This window comes from Ailuropoda melanoleuca, chromosome 6 (assembly GCF_002007445.2).
Source record: "Ailuropoda melanoleuca isolate Jingjing chromosome 6, ASM200744v2, whole genome shotgun sequence".
Lineage (NCBI taxonomy): Eukaryota > Metazoa > Chordata > Mammalia > Carnivora > Ursidae > Ailuropoda > Ailuropoda melanoleuca.
The window spans coordinates 101,661,278-101,677,533 of record NC_048223.1 but is presented as its reverse complement, the minus strand read 5'-3'; the positions used below and the strand labels follow the sequence as shown (position 1 = coordinate 101,677,533).

Sequence of the window (16,256 nt, the reverse complement as noted above, 5' to 3'; positions counted from 1 at the left end):
TGAGAGATCGTCAGTGAGACTTTGGGCAGTACTGTGGGCCGGTGAGCCTGTGTGACTGAGTGAATGTGTGATCCTGTGCTTGTGAGTCTGGTGACTGAGTCCGAGGTTGTATCTGAGGTCCTGGGTCAGCGTGTGTGAGATAGAGCTCTTAGGGGGAACTTCTGGTATGAATGTCAAGATGTGACAAACTGTTTACTGAGTGTGACACTGCGTCCGTGTCTCCGAATGTAGAGAATGTCGGGATGTGCGAGGAAGGTGCACATTAGAGTGTGTATTGCCAGCACGAATGGGTGAGAAAATGGGACTGAAGAAGGGGGTTGTCTGTGGGAATGTGTGTGTTCATGTGTGTTCTTGGAGGCTATGTGATATCAGTAGGGACTGGAATAGACCAGGAAGGTTTCATGGGTCCACAGGTAAGCTTTTGGAAGCATGGGTAGGCTTCACATTTGGGGATGCGTTCTGGGTAGGGAACAGTGTGAGGATCAGCTGGTGAAATGATCATGGCTTCCTAAGGGAAGGAAGTAGATTGGGTGTGATGTGCTCTAGTCGGTAAAGACAGCTACCTTCAGACTCAGGAATTTTGCTTTAATTTAATTGAAAATGTTTAACCTTTTAGCAGCAGTTAATAATCAAGTTTGAGCTATGATCTTTCAATAAGCCAATAAAAGCTATGAACCCTTTCCCCAGCAAAATGCACAGTTGCACATCCCCGCCACCTTATGCATTGCCATTTGAGGGGGTCATGCGCTCCTGAAGGACATTCACAAACCTTTTAGAGATATAGACCCTTGGCTAATAATCCTTGCAGTACAGCCTTTGTTTTGTCTTCTGTAAAATAGTTAAAATAATTATATACATCATGGGTCTGTTTGAGAGTTAAATAAGATAATATGTGTAAGGCTAAGTACAGTACAGTGTAAAGCCCTCATTTGTTAGCTCCTGCTGCGGCTGTATTGTTGCTATTGTCATCATCTTTACCATTATTAATTGACCTTAAAAAAGGAAATGTCAAGATAAAAGTGGTATCTTTGGAAGATTGTTTTGTAAATGATAAATCTGAGTGAAAAACATGGGGCAAGATGAGCAATTACAATGTTATTAAAATGCTTGCAACTGGCCTGTGAATGGAGAAATGAATTCAAGATTTGCTGTCTTAATTTGGGTAGAGAGTCCATAATATAGAGTGGGAGGTAGGGGACATGGGAGTATACCTGGGAGGAATAGGCATGTTTCTGTGGCAGTCACAATGACAAATGTCACTGATGGAACTGAGGAAATTTTGTGAAGCAGCCTTCTAAATACAGCATAGAAGGACATCTTGGAGAGAGGGAGAACAGGAGGTGAAGAACTAAGGCATTTAGTGCTTTGACAGCTAGACAAGTAGTAAATTTAATAATTCTCACAATCAGAGAGGACGTAAGGCACTCAAAGAGAAAAGAGGGAGCCAACTACTTCAATGGAATGTTGCCTGTGGCCTTGTTTTCCAAGCCTGCCCATCAGCCTGGTCATAAGAGAAAAAAAAAATATGCTTGTTAGCATGCTTTTGTGACTGCTTTTCTTGGTCCCTGACTGGGGATAGATCAACACATCCCTTTTTTTAAAAAAATTGTAGTAAAGTATATATAATGTAAAGTTTACCATTTTAACTATTTTTAAGTGTACAGTGGCATTAAGTACATTTACATTGGTGTGCAACCATTACCACCATCTATTTCCAGAACTTTTTCGTCTTACCAAACTGAAACTCTGTAATCATTAAATGATAACTCCTGTTAACTCCCCATTATCCCTATTTCCAAGCCTCCCCCTCCCCATCTCCGCAATCACCCTTTTACTTTCTGTCTCTTAATTTTTAAATGGAAGAGATTTGGGTTCCGGTAGAATCCTAGAAATCTCTCAGGAGCTTTCCAGGTGTCTAGCCTGGCTCTTCCCGCAAATTGGGACCTTTGACAACTGAGCCTGTAGTGAAAACAGAAGAAATACTCTGTCTTAAGACTTAGAAATAGCATCATTGCTTTTTTAAGCCTGACTTCGGATTTGCCCTTAATAGCTTTCAAGATCTTTGTGTTTTGGTGGAAGCCATGTCCCAGTATTTTATCTACATCTCTTAAATCACAGTGAGGAAGAAAAAAGGATGTGAGATGGTTTATTTATCTGATTATTATGCTGGGTGCTGATGGTACCCAAGTCAACAAAAAAAGTATTTTCTGCCCTCAAGGAGATTTCAAGTCTGGTGGGAGAGGCAGACACAGAAACACTTTAAGTACAATGTGGTAACCTATATAAAAAGGTATTTATAAAGTAATATAGAAGCTTGCAAAAAGAACTAAAGAATTCTTCCTAGGGAATAGGGTATCACTTCTCAAAGTGTGTTTGGGAAAATTAATCTGGTGAAATGCTTTGAAAAAAGGGTACTGTGGTCAAATAACATCGGGTGAATGAGGTATATAATATTGTTTCACTTGGAGAGTCATAATCCACATTGGCATATTAAAAACTCTGAGACGTACTTTAGTAAAGAAACTACTTTAACTTTGTATTTTCCAATTTTTTTATTGTGGTGAAATAGATAACATTTACCATTTTTAAGTGTACAGTTCTGTGGCATTAAGTACATTCACATTGTTGTGCAACAATTGCCACTATCTGTCTCTGAAATATTCCCATGTTTTAGGGCTTAATATTCATGGTTATACTGAATTGTCTCTGTGGTGGTAAAAGATTACATGGGGCCTAGCTACAGCCAGGTACCTGCTGAAAACAAAAGAAAGGTTGAAGGGAGCAAGGACTGTATTTAAGCTAGATTGTAGTGTGTCCTAATTCCTTTCTTCTTTCTCTGTACATGACCTGTCTTATCTGTAGCTTCTTCCCTTCACCATCCCTCTGCCCCCATTTAGAATATCCCATACAAGTTAATGTCTTGCTTCCTCATCTATATACTGTTTTGTTTTTTTTTCTTCCAGTTTGGTCCTGACTGCTGTTCCTGGGCTACATTATTACTGTTGCCAGAATGTGATGAAGTCTGGCTATTTCCTGTAATGTGCATCATGTTGGGTTTAATTTCAGTCAGAATTGGCTAAATTACTAGTCATAGGCAAGAGCTATTAAGTTCATTTTATAGATATGGAAATAGAAATGTAGCCATTGTTAGGATTTTTTAAATGTCCTTTGAAATGTAGAGATTAGGAACAAATTTTGGAGGTTTTTTGTTGTTGTTGTTGTTGTTAGGCTTGGTTATATTGAAACTATTTCTTTGCTGTTGAGGCCAGGTAGCCCTGAATTATCGTCTTCATTCTAGTTATGCTGAAGGCCAGGGCCCTTGTTAGCTGTCTTGATTAAGCTCAAAAAGGGGTTTGTTCGGGAGACAGGTCTTTTGTATTTTTCTGGTTGTGTGTAGGAGACAGTGTTCTGAAGAGACCTGTAATGGGATCAGCCTCAGTGACTTTTTCCTTGTGTGCTTTGATGTATTTGAGGTTTGATTGATTGTTTCTTGTCAAGCCAACTCAGAACCTCAGAGTCTCACTTTTCATAATTTGTATCTTTTCTGAGTATTTCTAAACAAAAATTGTTAGTTCCTAAGAACTTGGGTGACAGGTGTGACTTTTTCTTAAATCACTAAAAGTAAAAGAGATTTGGTTCATTTTATAAAGAAGTGTTCATTTAATTATTATTAAGATCCTCAGCTCTAAATATGTTAGTACAAGAGGTCTTTTTATTTATTTTTTTTCCGTTGAGAGGAAAAAGAAAATGTGTCTGTCTGATTTTCTTGGGCATTTGACCTGTCAAGATTTTTTTCCCCTTTCTTTTTTCATTGCTTTTTATTTTAATTCCAGTAAACATACTGTGTTACAATAGTTTCAGATGTACAATATAGTGATTCAACAATTTTGTACATTACTCAGTGCTCATTATTATAAGTGTACTCTTTAATCCCCATCACCTAGTTCACTTATTTCACCCCACCTACCTCCCCTTCTGGTAACTATCAGTTTGTTCACTGTAATTAAGAGCCTGTTTCTTGGTTGTCTGTCTCTTTCTTTGCTTGTTTTGTTTCTTAAATTCCACATATGAGTGAAATGATGTGGTATTTGTCTTTCTCTGACTTATTTCATTTAGCATTATATCCTCTAGCTACATCCATGTTGTAAATGGCAAGATTTCATTCCTTTTTATGGCCGAATAATATTCCATTTTATACTACATCTTCTTTATCCATTCACACTTGGGCTGCTTCCATAATTTGGCTATTGTAAATAATACTGCAGTAAACATGGGGGTACCTGTATCCCTTTGAATTAGTGTTTTTTATGTTTTTGGGTAAATACCCAGTAGTGCAATTACTTCATCATAGGGTAATTATCTTTTTAACTTTTCAAGGTGCCTCTATACTGTTTTTCACAGTGGCTGCACCAGTTTGCATTCCACCAGCAGCGCACAAGGTTTTTCTCTACATCCTCACCAACACTTGTTGTTTCTTGTGTTTTTTATTTTAGCCATTCTGATAGGTGTGAGATGATATTTCATTGTAGTTTTGATTTGCATTTCCCTGATGATAAGTGATGTTGAGTATCTTTTCTTGTATCCGTTGGCCATCTGTTTATCTTCTTTGGGGAACTGTCTATTCCTGTCTTCTTCCCATTTTGTAGTTGGATTATTTGTTTTTTGGGTGTTGACTTATATCAGTTTTTACATATTTTGGATACTAACCCTTTACCAGATATGTCATTTGCAAATATCTTCTCCCATTCAGTGGCTTGCCTTTTAGTTTTGTTGATTGTTCCCTTTGCTGTGCAGAAGCTTTTTATTTTGATATAGTCCCAATAGTGTATTTTTGCTTTTATTTCCCTTTCCTCAGATGTATCTAGAAAAACGTTGCTATGGCTGATGTCAGGGAAATTACTGCCTGTGTTCTCTTCTAGGATTTTTGTGGTTTTGGGTCTCATATTTATGTCTTGAACCCTATTTTTATTTATTTATTTATTTTGAGTGCGCACATGTGCGAACAGGGTGGGGGGTGGAGGGAGGACAGAGGGAGAGAGAGAATCTTAAACAGGCTTCATGCCCAGTCTGGAGCCCAGCACAGGGCTCGATCTCACAATCCTGAGATCATCACCTGAGGCAAAGTCAAGAGCTGGATGCCTAACTGACTGAGGCACTCTGCCCCCCCACCCCTGTCTTTAAACCATTTTGAGTTTATTTTTGTGTGTGGTGTAAGAAAGTGGTCCAGTTGTTTTTTTTTTAAGATTTATTTATTTATTTGACAAAGAGAGAGAGAGAGACAGCCAGTGAGAGAGGGAACACAAACAGGGGGAGTGGGAGAGGAAGAAGCAGGCTCCAAGCGGAGGAGCCTGATGTGGGGCTTGATTCCGGAACACCGGGGTCACGCCCTGAGCCGAAGGCAGACGCTTAAGAACTGAGACACTCAGGTGCCCCAGGTGGTCCAGTTTTATTCTTTTGCATGTAACTGTCCAGTTTTCCCAACACCATTTGTTGAAGAGACTATCTTTTTCCCATTGCATATTCTTGCCTCCTTTGTCATGGATTAATTGAGCATATAATTATGGGTTTATTTCTGGGCTCTCCATTCTGTTCTATTGATCTGTCTATTTTTGTGCCACCATACTGTTTCGATTACTACAGCTTTGAATATAACTTGACATCTAGAATTGTGATATCTCCAGTTTTATTTTTCTTTTTCAAGTTTGCTTTGGCTATTCAAGGTCCTTTTTTTGTGGAATCTTTAGGGTTTTGGTTTTTTTTTTTTTTTTTTTGTATAGGATGTCATTTGCAAATAGTGAAAATTTTACTTCTTCCTTACTAATTTGGATGGTTTTTATTTCTTTTTGTGGTCTGATTGCTGTGGCTAGGACTTCCAGTACTACGTTGAATAAAAGTAGTGAGGGTGGACATCTTTGTCTTGTTCCTGACCTTGGGGAAAAGCTCTCAGTTTTTCCTCATTGGGTGTGATGTTCGTTGTGGGTTTTTCATATTATAGAGGCTGGGGTGAAGGTCATTTTGAAGCATTGCTTTAATAGGCTTGTGGTTTACCTGGCAAAAGGATCGGCTCAAGAGAGCTGTGGATAAATCTGTTTAATTAGTAAAGCCAGAGTTTTGTTTCCCTAGGTTGGCATTTCTTTGATAGCAAGTAAATCTGCACAAGAACCTAATTATAATTTTTCTCTGTTGATTTTCTATCTTGGCAGGAACTTGATGTCAAAATAGCAATTAAGTCATGTCGCCTAGAACTAAGTACCAAAAACAGAGAACGGTGGTGCCATGAAATCCAGATCATGAAGAAGTAAGTGTATTTGATGACTTATATTTCCCTAGCTCTGCAGCCTGGGCAGATGTCATCATAGGGAAGGAGGGTGGGAATCTGTTCTTCTCAGGATCTTTTGGGGAATGTGTTTTTTTCTTTCTCATCAAATATATGTTCTGTTTCAACTAATAACATCACATTATGATTAAGTAGGTTTAGTTTTAAAAATCAGCTAAGGGGGTGCTTGGATGGCTCAGTCAGTTAAGCAGCTGCCTTCGGCTCAGGTCGTGATCTCAGGGCCCTGGGGTCGAGCCCTGAGTTGGGCTCCCTGCTCAGTGGGGAGTCTGCTTCTCCCTCTGCCCCTCTCCCCCAACTCGTGCTCACTCTTTCTCTCAAATAAATAAATAAAATCTTTTTAAAAAAGCCAGCTGTGTATTATCAGACTCAGCTTTCTGTGGGCAGAAGAATCTTTTTCTTTTGGATTTTGGGCAATGTTCATCCATTATACTTTCTTGTTAAATATAATCACTACTCTCATTTCTTTACTCTTACCTACTTGTGTTGAATAGTGTATCTATTGCTTCGTACAAAATTTCCCCAAAACTCAGTCACTCAAAACAACCATTTGGGAGCATCTGGCTGGTTCAGTCAGAAGAGAATGTGACTCTTGATCTCGGGGTTGTGAGTTCAAGCCCCACATTATCTATACTGCGTATAGAGATTACTTAAATTAAAAACAAACAAACAAACCAACAAACATTTAGTATCTCACAGTTTCTGTGGTTTAGGAATTTGGGAGTGACTTTGTTTAGTGATTCTGACTCAGGAGATTCCTCCTGAAACACCGCCAAAATGTTGAGTGGAGCTACAGTCATCCAAAGACTTGAATGGGGCTGGAGTATCCACTTCCAAGCTCATTTATATGGCTTTTGGCTAGAGGTATCAGTTGCTCATCATACGGGCCTCTGCAGAGGGAAGCTTGGATATTTTCATGACATGGCAGCTAGCTTTCCCCAAAGTGAGTGATCTGAGGAGAGAGAGCAAAGTGAAAGCTGACATATCTTTTATGATCTTTCCTCGGGTGTAATATCTTTTCTACCACATTCTATTTGTTAGAAATGAGTCACTAAGTACAGCCTACACTTAAGGGGAGGAGAATAATTAAGCTCTTAAAGGGAGAAGTGGTCATATTTTAAAACCTGCACAAGTAGTGTGCTAAGTGCTTTACAAATAATCCTACTTGTCACAGCAGCCCTGTTTTTAGGTATTATCCCTATTTCAAGATGAGGAAGTTGAAGCTCATAGAGTCCTACAACTGGTAGCTAATAGAGTCTGAATTTGAAATAAGTACTTTCTGATTCCAGTGTCTTTGCTCAATTCACTATTAAAGTACTCCAACTTGGCTATGTGGCAGAATCCCCAGGAAACCTTGTTAGCAGTGTGAATGCTCAGGACCTCCACATGGAGAGTCTGTTTCCTTAGGTCTCTAGGACCTGGTAATCTATTCCAGTTTTGAGATGCACAGGCTTGATGATGATGATGATGGCTGGGATGATATATCGTTAAGTTAAAAAAAAAAAGATGTTAGAAAACAATATATAGTGAGACTTAACATTTATTTAAAAATGTATTTATGTACAGATTGATGCTAGAAGGAAATATGTCAAAATTTTAATATAGTACATATGGGTGACATTGTAAGTGATTGTGGGAGAACCAGTGTGATATAGGCTTTGGAACAAGACTGCCAGATTTGAGTCCTTACTTGACCACCTCCTTGCTGTGTGATCCTATATTACTTAACCAATTTGTGCTTCAGTTTTCTCCTGTGTGATGAGGCTATTAATAAATCTATCTGTAGTAGGATTATTATGACAAGTAAATGAGTTGAAGTATGTAAAGTGGTTACTGTTTGGCACATAGAAATGTAATAGTATTGATTGTGATAGTATTTTTATCTGTATTTTATTTACTTTTAAAGATTTATTTGTTTATTTTAGAGGGGGTGGGCAGAGGGAGAGGGAGAGAGAGAATCCCAAGCCAACTCTCCACTGAGCCCGATGCAGGGCTTGATCCTACAACCCTGAGATCATGACCTGAGCCAAAATCTAGAGTCATACACTTAACTGACCGAGCCATCCAGGTACCCTTAGCTATATTTTATTTTTGAAAATTATTAATTCTTCATTATACAAATGAGAAATTAGAATATTATAAAAAATGCCAGCCTTTCTTCCACTGCCCCCCAGTTAATTACCATTTCAAACCCAATCTCTTTTCATTGGAAAAAAATTTTTGATTATGTTTTCCCCTTCTTGTTAGGTTGAACCACGCCAATGTTGTAAAGGCCCGTGATGTACCTGAGGAATTGAATTTTTTAATTAATGATGTGCCTCTTCTAGCAATGGAATACTGTTCTGGAGGAGATCTCCGGAAGGTAGTGTGGATGTTTTGAGATGATGAGATAGTAAATCATGAACCTTAGCAATGTTTGAATCATGTTTAATAAGATAATCTAGAATAAAAGTCAGTAAACTATGGCCTGTTACCTGTTTTTGTGGCTGCTTTTTTACTACAACATTAGAATTGAGTAGTTGTGACAGAGACCTGTGCCCTGCAAAGCCTAAAGTTTTTACTGTATGGCCCTTTACTGGGAACATTTACTAACCCCTGATTGAGAACACACATTTTTTTGCAGGTGGTGGTGTTTGCAGGATGGGAGTGGATTTATTGTGTTAGACCAAAATATCAATGTCTATCTAAGGTGTTTATAAAGAAGTTGTGTTTAAAAAAAAAAAAGAGGTTATTATTTTTTTTCTTTTGCATATCTTTCTCATATCATTTTAAATATACTGTATGGCTATTTATAAATATGTGAGGTTTTTTCAGCCTTTTTCAATTTCACATACTTTCTTCCTTTATCTTTACTTGTATAAGTTTCGCCATGAAATTAATTTGTCCTCAGTATGGTTTTGGTAATTTTTCCCTTCTTACATTTTCTTAATTGTGACTTATTTTCTTATTTGAATATTCTCTTAGTGTATAAGTGATTAATGTGTTACCACTACTGCCCAGCAGTATTGGCAGTATACATTTTTTTTTCTTCAGTTACTCAACAAACCAGAAAATTGCTGTGGACTTAAAGAAAGCCAGATACTTTCTTTACTGAGTGATATAGGTATGTAATCAGTTTGAAAATACCATCATAACTTAATGCCCCTTTGGTTTATAAAAGGATCTGTATACTGCTTGGGAATTAAGGAGAATTTTTGATGTACTATACAAAGCATACACTTTTACCATCTATAAGAAATTATTAGAAAAATTTAACTATTGCTCTTGATGCTAAAACTAGGATATTTTGTTATTTTTTGTTTTTTGCTGGGAGCCCATTTTTGACTAATAGATGTTCCAATTGCTGACAAAAAATGGTGTGAAAGGACCTTATTCAGTTTTACTCTCCCTTCATCCCTCTCTGCCTAACATAGTAATTTTATTTACCAGTGGCATTGCATCTCATGGTTACTGGTCCTCAAGTCAACTCTTAGGATGAAATCTCTTTTTAATAAGAATTACTCCTGAAAAATCCCTAAAATTACCTGCACTCAGGCCCTTGGAAGAAGGTCAGAAGCCAAGAATATGTTTCCCTATATATTTTGATTTCCCTGTATATTTGATTTCTTTTCCTAGGTCATGGAGGTCAAGTCTAGTTGAAGAAGATGATTTAGATGGGAGGGAAAACTGGGGAGTTATATAATTCTGCCGCACTTTTTTCATGTTAACTGGATTTTCTGTGGAGAGAATCTGAAGTGGTATAATATCATTAATCATCCGTATAAATGTGAGCATCAGAGGGGTGCCCGGTTGGCTCAGTCAGAGGAGCATGCGATGCTTGATTTCAGGGTTGTGAGTTCAAGCCCCACGTTGGGTGTAGAGATTACTTAAATAAAAAAACTTAGAAAAAAAAGCTTGAATGTCAGATTTGTACAAAATGTGAGACGAATTTATTTTTAATTCAGTATTTCTGTTACCTCAAAATACATTTTAAACTTTATTTAGGGTCTGGGATCCGATATTTGCATGAAAACAAAATTATACATCGTGATCTAAAACCTGAAAACATAGTTCTTCAGGATGTTGGGGGAAAGGTAGGTGAAACCTGAAGAAATGTTACATGCCAATTGAACACAGTTTCCCTGGTGTAATTAGTCTTTGAAGTCTGGTGTCTTTCCATAGCATTTTATACTTTTTCTAACCTCATTACACTGAACTGTGATTTTGTGTTCAGTTTGTCTCTTCTGCTAACATAGTGGCTCCATTAGAGAAGGAACTGTGCCTGTCTTGCTCACTTCTGTTTTCTAATACAGTATTTAGTAGAGATAATAGGCAGTAAATAAAAATAATTTGTTAATCCCTTATGAAGCACATCCAATACACGCACACATCCTGGATTTAGTTAAGTATGTTTACTTAACTATGTTTCTTATTTAAGAAAGAACAAACTCATTCTCCTCCCCAAAAGTCCTATATTCTATATTCAAGTAAAATTCAAAACCTTGCTTTCTCAGATTCTTAAATGAGTCATCTTTAGAACAATCAGAAATTATGCATTAACTCCTGTAATACTTGTATTTATCAGAATAATTGAAACAGTTTTCTTGTGACTAGCACTCAGGTTCCAGTCCAATAAAGATGTAAAGCCGAGTCTGAACCTGGAATTGGATTGTGTGGTCTTTAGTTAGTGATGATGGTGGTCAGTTGGAGGTGATGAAACCTTGATGGTGCCTCTTTTCTTAGGAGCCTTTCATGTATGTTTGGCACCAACTATTGCTGCTTTTTTTGTATCCAGAGACTTAAGGATATTCTTCAAGTTAGACTCACTCAGTGGTATGATGCTTTTTCAAGTTTGGAATCATCCTTACCTTTCTCTTCTGGTTAATGGATCAAGCTTATTCTGAATATACCAAAATAAAAATTAATAGCCTTTACTTAATTTTTAAACATTTTTTACCATGTATCAGATTCTGTGTTAGATTCTTTTCTTTCTTTATTTTGTTTAATCCTAATAATAATTCTGTGAAGTAAGAATTGTTAGTAATACCATTATTTAGGAAACTGAGAGAAGTTAAGTAACTTGATCAAGGTCACATAAGCAGTGGAGCTCAGGCTTGAAATACGATTGTGATATTCCAGAGCCCAAGCCCTTCCCCGCTTCCCTCTCTAGAGCCTTATAAGGATATTGTTGCCTTTCCCTTTCAGATTTCTCAATCATTTAATACTTTTTGTTTTGCAGATTATGCATAAAATAATTGATCTGGGATATGCCAAAGATGTTGATCAAGGAAGTCTGTGTACATCTTTTGTGGGAACACTGCAATATCTGGTGAGACATGGATTGTTTCTTTGAATTTAAGTGTACAGAATTCATATTCTTATTTCTGAAGGTCTTGAATATAGTAGTTCAAAAATAAAGTAGCTTTTCTTTTTTTTTTTTTTTTTTTTATAGATTTTATTTCTTTATTCGACAGAGATAGAGACAGCCAGGGAGAGAGGGAACACAAGCAGGGGGAGTGGGAGAGGAAGAAGCAGGCTAATGGCGGAAGAGCCCGATGTGGGGCTCGATCCCACAATGCCGGGATCATGCCCTGAGCTGAAGGCAGACGCCTAACCGCTGTGCCACCCAGGCGCCCCTAAAGGAGCTTTTCTTGTAGGATTGACATGTAAAGCATTTTTTTTTTTTCTTTTTAAGGCCCCAGAACTCTTTGAGAATAAGCCTTACACAGCCACTGTTGATTATTGGAGCTTTGGGACCATGGTATTTGAATGTATTGCTGGATATAGGCCTTTTTTGCATCATCTGCAGCCATTTACCTGGTAAGAAATGGAAGAGAACTTTGGTGTGTTTGATGGGAATGGAAATTTTCAATTACCTGCTTTTGTTTCTTCCATCCCCCTTCATATGGTGTAATTGCCTTTTAATTACATAATTGAGTAAAATTAAATGACAAAAAACCTTTGAGTGTTTGTGAGAATCAGTTGTCAACTGAGGTAACTTGTTTTATAGGCATGAGAAGATTAAGAAGAAGGATCCAAAGTGTATATTTGCATGTGAAGAGATGACAGGAGAAGTTCGGTTTAGTAGTCATTTACCTCAACCAAATAGCCTTTGTAGGTAAGTATATTTTAGTTGAGGAAGTTCACCTCAGTTTCTTTAGGGTTATAAAAGAACAGTAGAGTTGTTGTCTGCTTCAGGTAGTATTGTGCAGTAAAACTTTCTGTGATTTTGAAAAATTTTATATTTGTGATGCCCCCATAAGACTGTTGAACACTTGAAAGGTTGTAGTGTGACAGAACTCAATTTTAAATTATATTTAATTTTAATTAATGTAAGTGTAAATGCAAATAGCCACTGTGACTAGAGGCTACCATATTGGACAGTACAGGTCTAGTGGAAACAAGAACCCCTGCTATAAGAAGATTCTTGGGATACTGAAGTAAATGGGTTCCTTGGAGAATGGAATTAGACTCATCTGTTGCAATTGCCAGTACTTACGTATGTAGGTTTTGGGTTGTTTTTTATGGGAAAACGTCCCCTGTCATTTCATGAATTACTTGAAAGTGAGATACAAAATGATACAGATGAGTAATGAGAAAGGACGGGGCAACCTATAAAATTACCTTTTTTCACAATACTACAAGAAAACTGGAACATAATGATTTTTTACCCAATTTTTGTATGCTTTCTAGTTTAATAGTAGAACCCATGGAAAACTGGCTTCAGTTGATGCTGAATTGGGATCCTCAGCAAAGAGGAGGACCTGTAGATCTTACTTTGAAGCAGCCAAGATGTTTTGTATTAATGGATCACATTCTGAATTTGAAGGTTAGTTTGAATGTGGTCTACTTCATAAGACTTACATTGAAGTTAACAAATTTATTTGGAAAATAAGCATAAACATTTTAATAATCTTTTCTGATGCATATTTGAAAAGAAAATTATATTCTTAGAGCTGATGTGCTTTTACTTCTTTAGTAAGCCTTTTCAGCTTTACTTCTTTTTTTTTTTTNTCCAGTGCCGTCCATGTTGCAGCAAATGTTGAGAATTCGTTCTTTCTGATAGCTGAGTAATATTCCATTGTATATATGGACCACAGCTTCTTAATCCAGTCATCTGTTGAAGGGCATCTCGGCTCCTTCCATGATTTGGCTATTGTGGACAATGCAGCTATGAACATTGGGGTGCATATGGCCCTTCTCTTTACTACGTCTGTATCTTTGGGGTAAACACCCAGTAGTGCAATGGCTGGGTCATAGGGTAGTTCAATTTTTAACTTTTTAAGGGACCTCCACACTGTTTTCCAGAGTGGCTGTACCAACTTGCATTCCCACCAACAATGTAGGAGGGATCCCCTTTCTCCACATCCTCTCCAACAATTGTTGTTTCTTGCCTTGTCTATCTTTGCCATTCTAACTGGCGTAAGGTGGTATCTCAGTGTGGTTTTGATTTGAATTTCCCTGATGGCTAATGATTTTGAACATTTTTTCATGTGTCTGTTAGCCATTTGTATGTCTTCATTGGAAAAGTGTCTGTTCATATCTTCTGCCCATTTTATGATTTGTTTATTTGTTTCTCGTGTATTGAGTTTGAGAAGTTCTTTGTAGATCTTGGATACCAGTCCTTTATCTGTGGTGTCCTTTGCAAATATATTCTCCCATTCCGTGGGCTGTCTCTTAGTTTTTTTGACTGTTTCCTTGGCTGTGCAGAAGCTCTTTATCCTGATAAAGTCCCATAAGTTCATTTTATCTTTTATTTCTCTTGCCTTTGGCGATGTGTCGTGAAAAAGGTTGCTCTGGCCGATGTCATAGAAGTTGTTGCCTATGTTCTCCTCTAGAATTTTGATGGATTCCTCTCTCACATCCAGGTCGTTCATCCATTTGGAGTTTATTTTTGTGTATGGTGTGAGAGAGTGGTCAAGTTTCATTCTTTTGCATGTAGCTGTCCAATTTTCCCAGCACCATTTATTGAAGAGACTGTCTTTTTTCCACCGGATGTTTTTTCCTGCTTTATCAAAGATTAGTTGCCCAAAGAGCCGAGGGTCCATTTCTGGGTTCTCTATTCTGTTCCATTGGTCGATGTGTCTGTTTTTGTGCCAGTACCATGCTGTCTTTGTGATCACAGCTTTGTAGTACAGCTCGAAATCCGGCATTGTGATGCCCCCAGCTTTGTTTTTCCTTTTCAACAATTCCTTGGAGATTCTGGGCCTTTTCTGTTTCCATACAAATTTAAGGACTATTTGTTCCAGTTCTTTGAAAAATGTCCTCGGTATTTTGATCGGGATAGCATTGAAAGTGTAGATTGCTCCAGGTAGCATGGACATTTTAACTATGTTAATTCTACCGATCCATGAGCATGGAATATTTTTCCATCTTTTTATGTCTTCCTCAGTGTCTTTCAAGAGTGATTTATAGTTTCTAGAATATAGGTCCTTTACGTCTCTAGTTAATTCCAAGGTAACGTATGGTTTTTGGTGCTATCGTAAAGGGGATGGATTCTCTAATTTCTCTTTCTTCAGTCTCGTTATTCACGTATAGAAATGCAACTGATTTCTGAGCATTGACTTTGTATCCCGCCACATTACTGAATTGCTCTATAACTTCTAATTGTTTGGGAGTNTTGGGAGTGGATTCTTTTGGGTTTTCCATATAGAATATCATGTCATCTGCAAAGAGAGACATTTTGACTTCTTCTTTGCCGATTTGGATACCTTTGATCCCTTTTTGTCGTCTGATTTCTGCAGAGTGTTTATAACTGCTATATAACTATACTTGGTGGTCTCACTTGCACCCAGAACTTAATTTATTAAAAACTGAACACATTTGCTCCATTAAATCTCTCCTACAGCTTTACCTATGCCTCTTGTACTATCATCTTTCCAGCTACCTAAGTGGGATGACTTGTCTAACTATTCCTTCTCTTCTAATTACATATCCAATTGTTTTGTCAGATTTACCTTTTGAGTGTTTTAACAATTCTGATTTTGTCAGGTTCTCAATTTAGAAAGCCTTCCATAGTTCTCTTTGCTTATTGAATAAAGTCCAAATCCTTACATTTAGTATTCAGTATCTGTCTTGGTCTCCTTTCATCCTATACTTGCAGCCTTACATCTCCTATTATACCCTATGGGGGCATCATTTTAGGTACATTTGAACTATATTATTTATACTTTTTTTTTTTTTTTGAAGATTTATTTATTTGAGAGAGAGAGAGCAGGGGGAGGGGCAGAGAGAGAGAGAATCTCCAGCAGATTTCCTGCTGAGCGTGGAGCCTGACTCGGGGCTCGATCTCATGACGCTGAGATCTTGACCTGAGCCTAAATCAAGAGATGGGTGCTCAACTCACTGAGACACCCAGGTGCCCCTTGGATTATTTATATTCTTTGATTATGCTCATCCCTTTTTACCTCTCTGCCTCTGCCTACCTTGTTTTCTAACCAGAAGAACCTTTTTTCTTTCAATCTTTCCTTGTTCTAATCTTCCTTCCTTTCCAAAGTTTAGCTCACAGTGCATGTTTTATAAAGCATCCCTTTCCTCCCACCAAGTAAACTCCTTTGGAAGCTGCACAGTACTTTACATTATTATAGTACGTATAGCATTTTGCCTTGTATTTTAGTTCTCTTAATGTTTCTTAATGTCTTCTATTTGGCCATTATCCTGTGGAGGGCAAGGATCAAAAATTACTCAGTTTGGATATCCACTACCACCACAACACACTTTGTAGTATTTACCATAGTAGTTACTCATTAAATACTTGAGAAATAAAAGGATAAATGTAAGTCGTATTTCCTCTCTCCTTTTCCTCTCTTATGGTTCAGCTTTGGTTGTGAGATTCCATGATTACTTCCCTAGTTTGACATAAACCCTTTGTAAAAGTATATATATCCACCTTAGGATATTTATCCTAAGTTTCTGTTATTGCTATTAGTGGCAGCTGTCATAG

At 37.5% G+C, this 16,256-nt stretch overlaps 1 protein-coding gene across 3 annotated transcripts in view; it reads left to right on the top strand.

The window, feature by feature from the left end:
* The window catches only part of CHUK (component of inhibitor of nuclear factor kappa B kinase complex), a 38,629-nt gene that overhangs the window by 256 nt on the left and 22,117 nt on the right, over positions 1-16,256 (top strand). For all 3 annotated transcript variants that reach the window (XM_011231119.3, XM_011231120.3, XM_002924275.4), the window contains exons 2-9: positions 6,204-6,298; positions 8,582-8,696; positions 9,368-9,437; positions 10,319-10,407; positions 11,553-11,642; positions 12,009-12,133; positions 12,324-12,431; positions 13,007-13,142. In XM_011231119.3, coding sequence (XP_011229421.3) covers positions 6,204-6,298; positions 8,582-8,696; positions 9,368-9,437; positions 10,319-10,407; positions 11,553-11,642; positions 12,009-12,133; positions 12,324-12,431; positions 13,007-13,142 — 828 coding nt within the window. The remainder of the gene's footprint in view (positions 1-6,203; positions 6,299-8,581; positions 8,697-9,367; positions 9,438-10,318; positions 10,408-11,552; positions 11,643-12,008; positions 12,134-12,323; positions 12,432-13,006; positions 13,143-16,256) is intronic.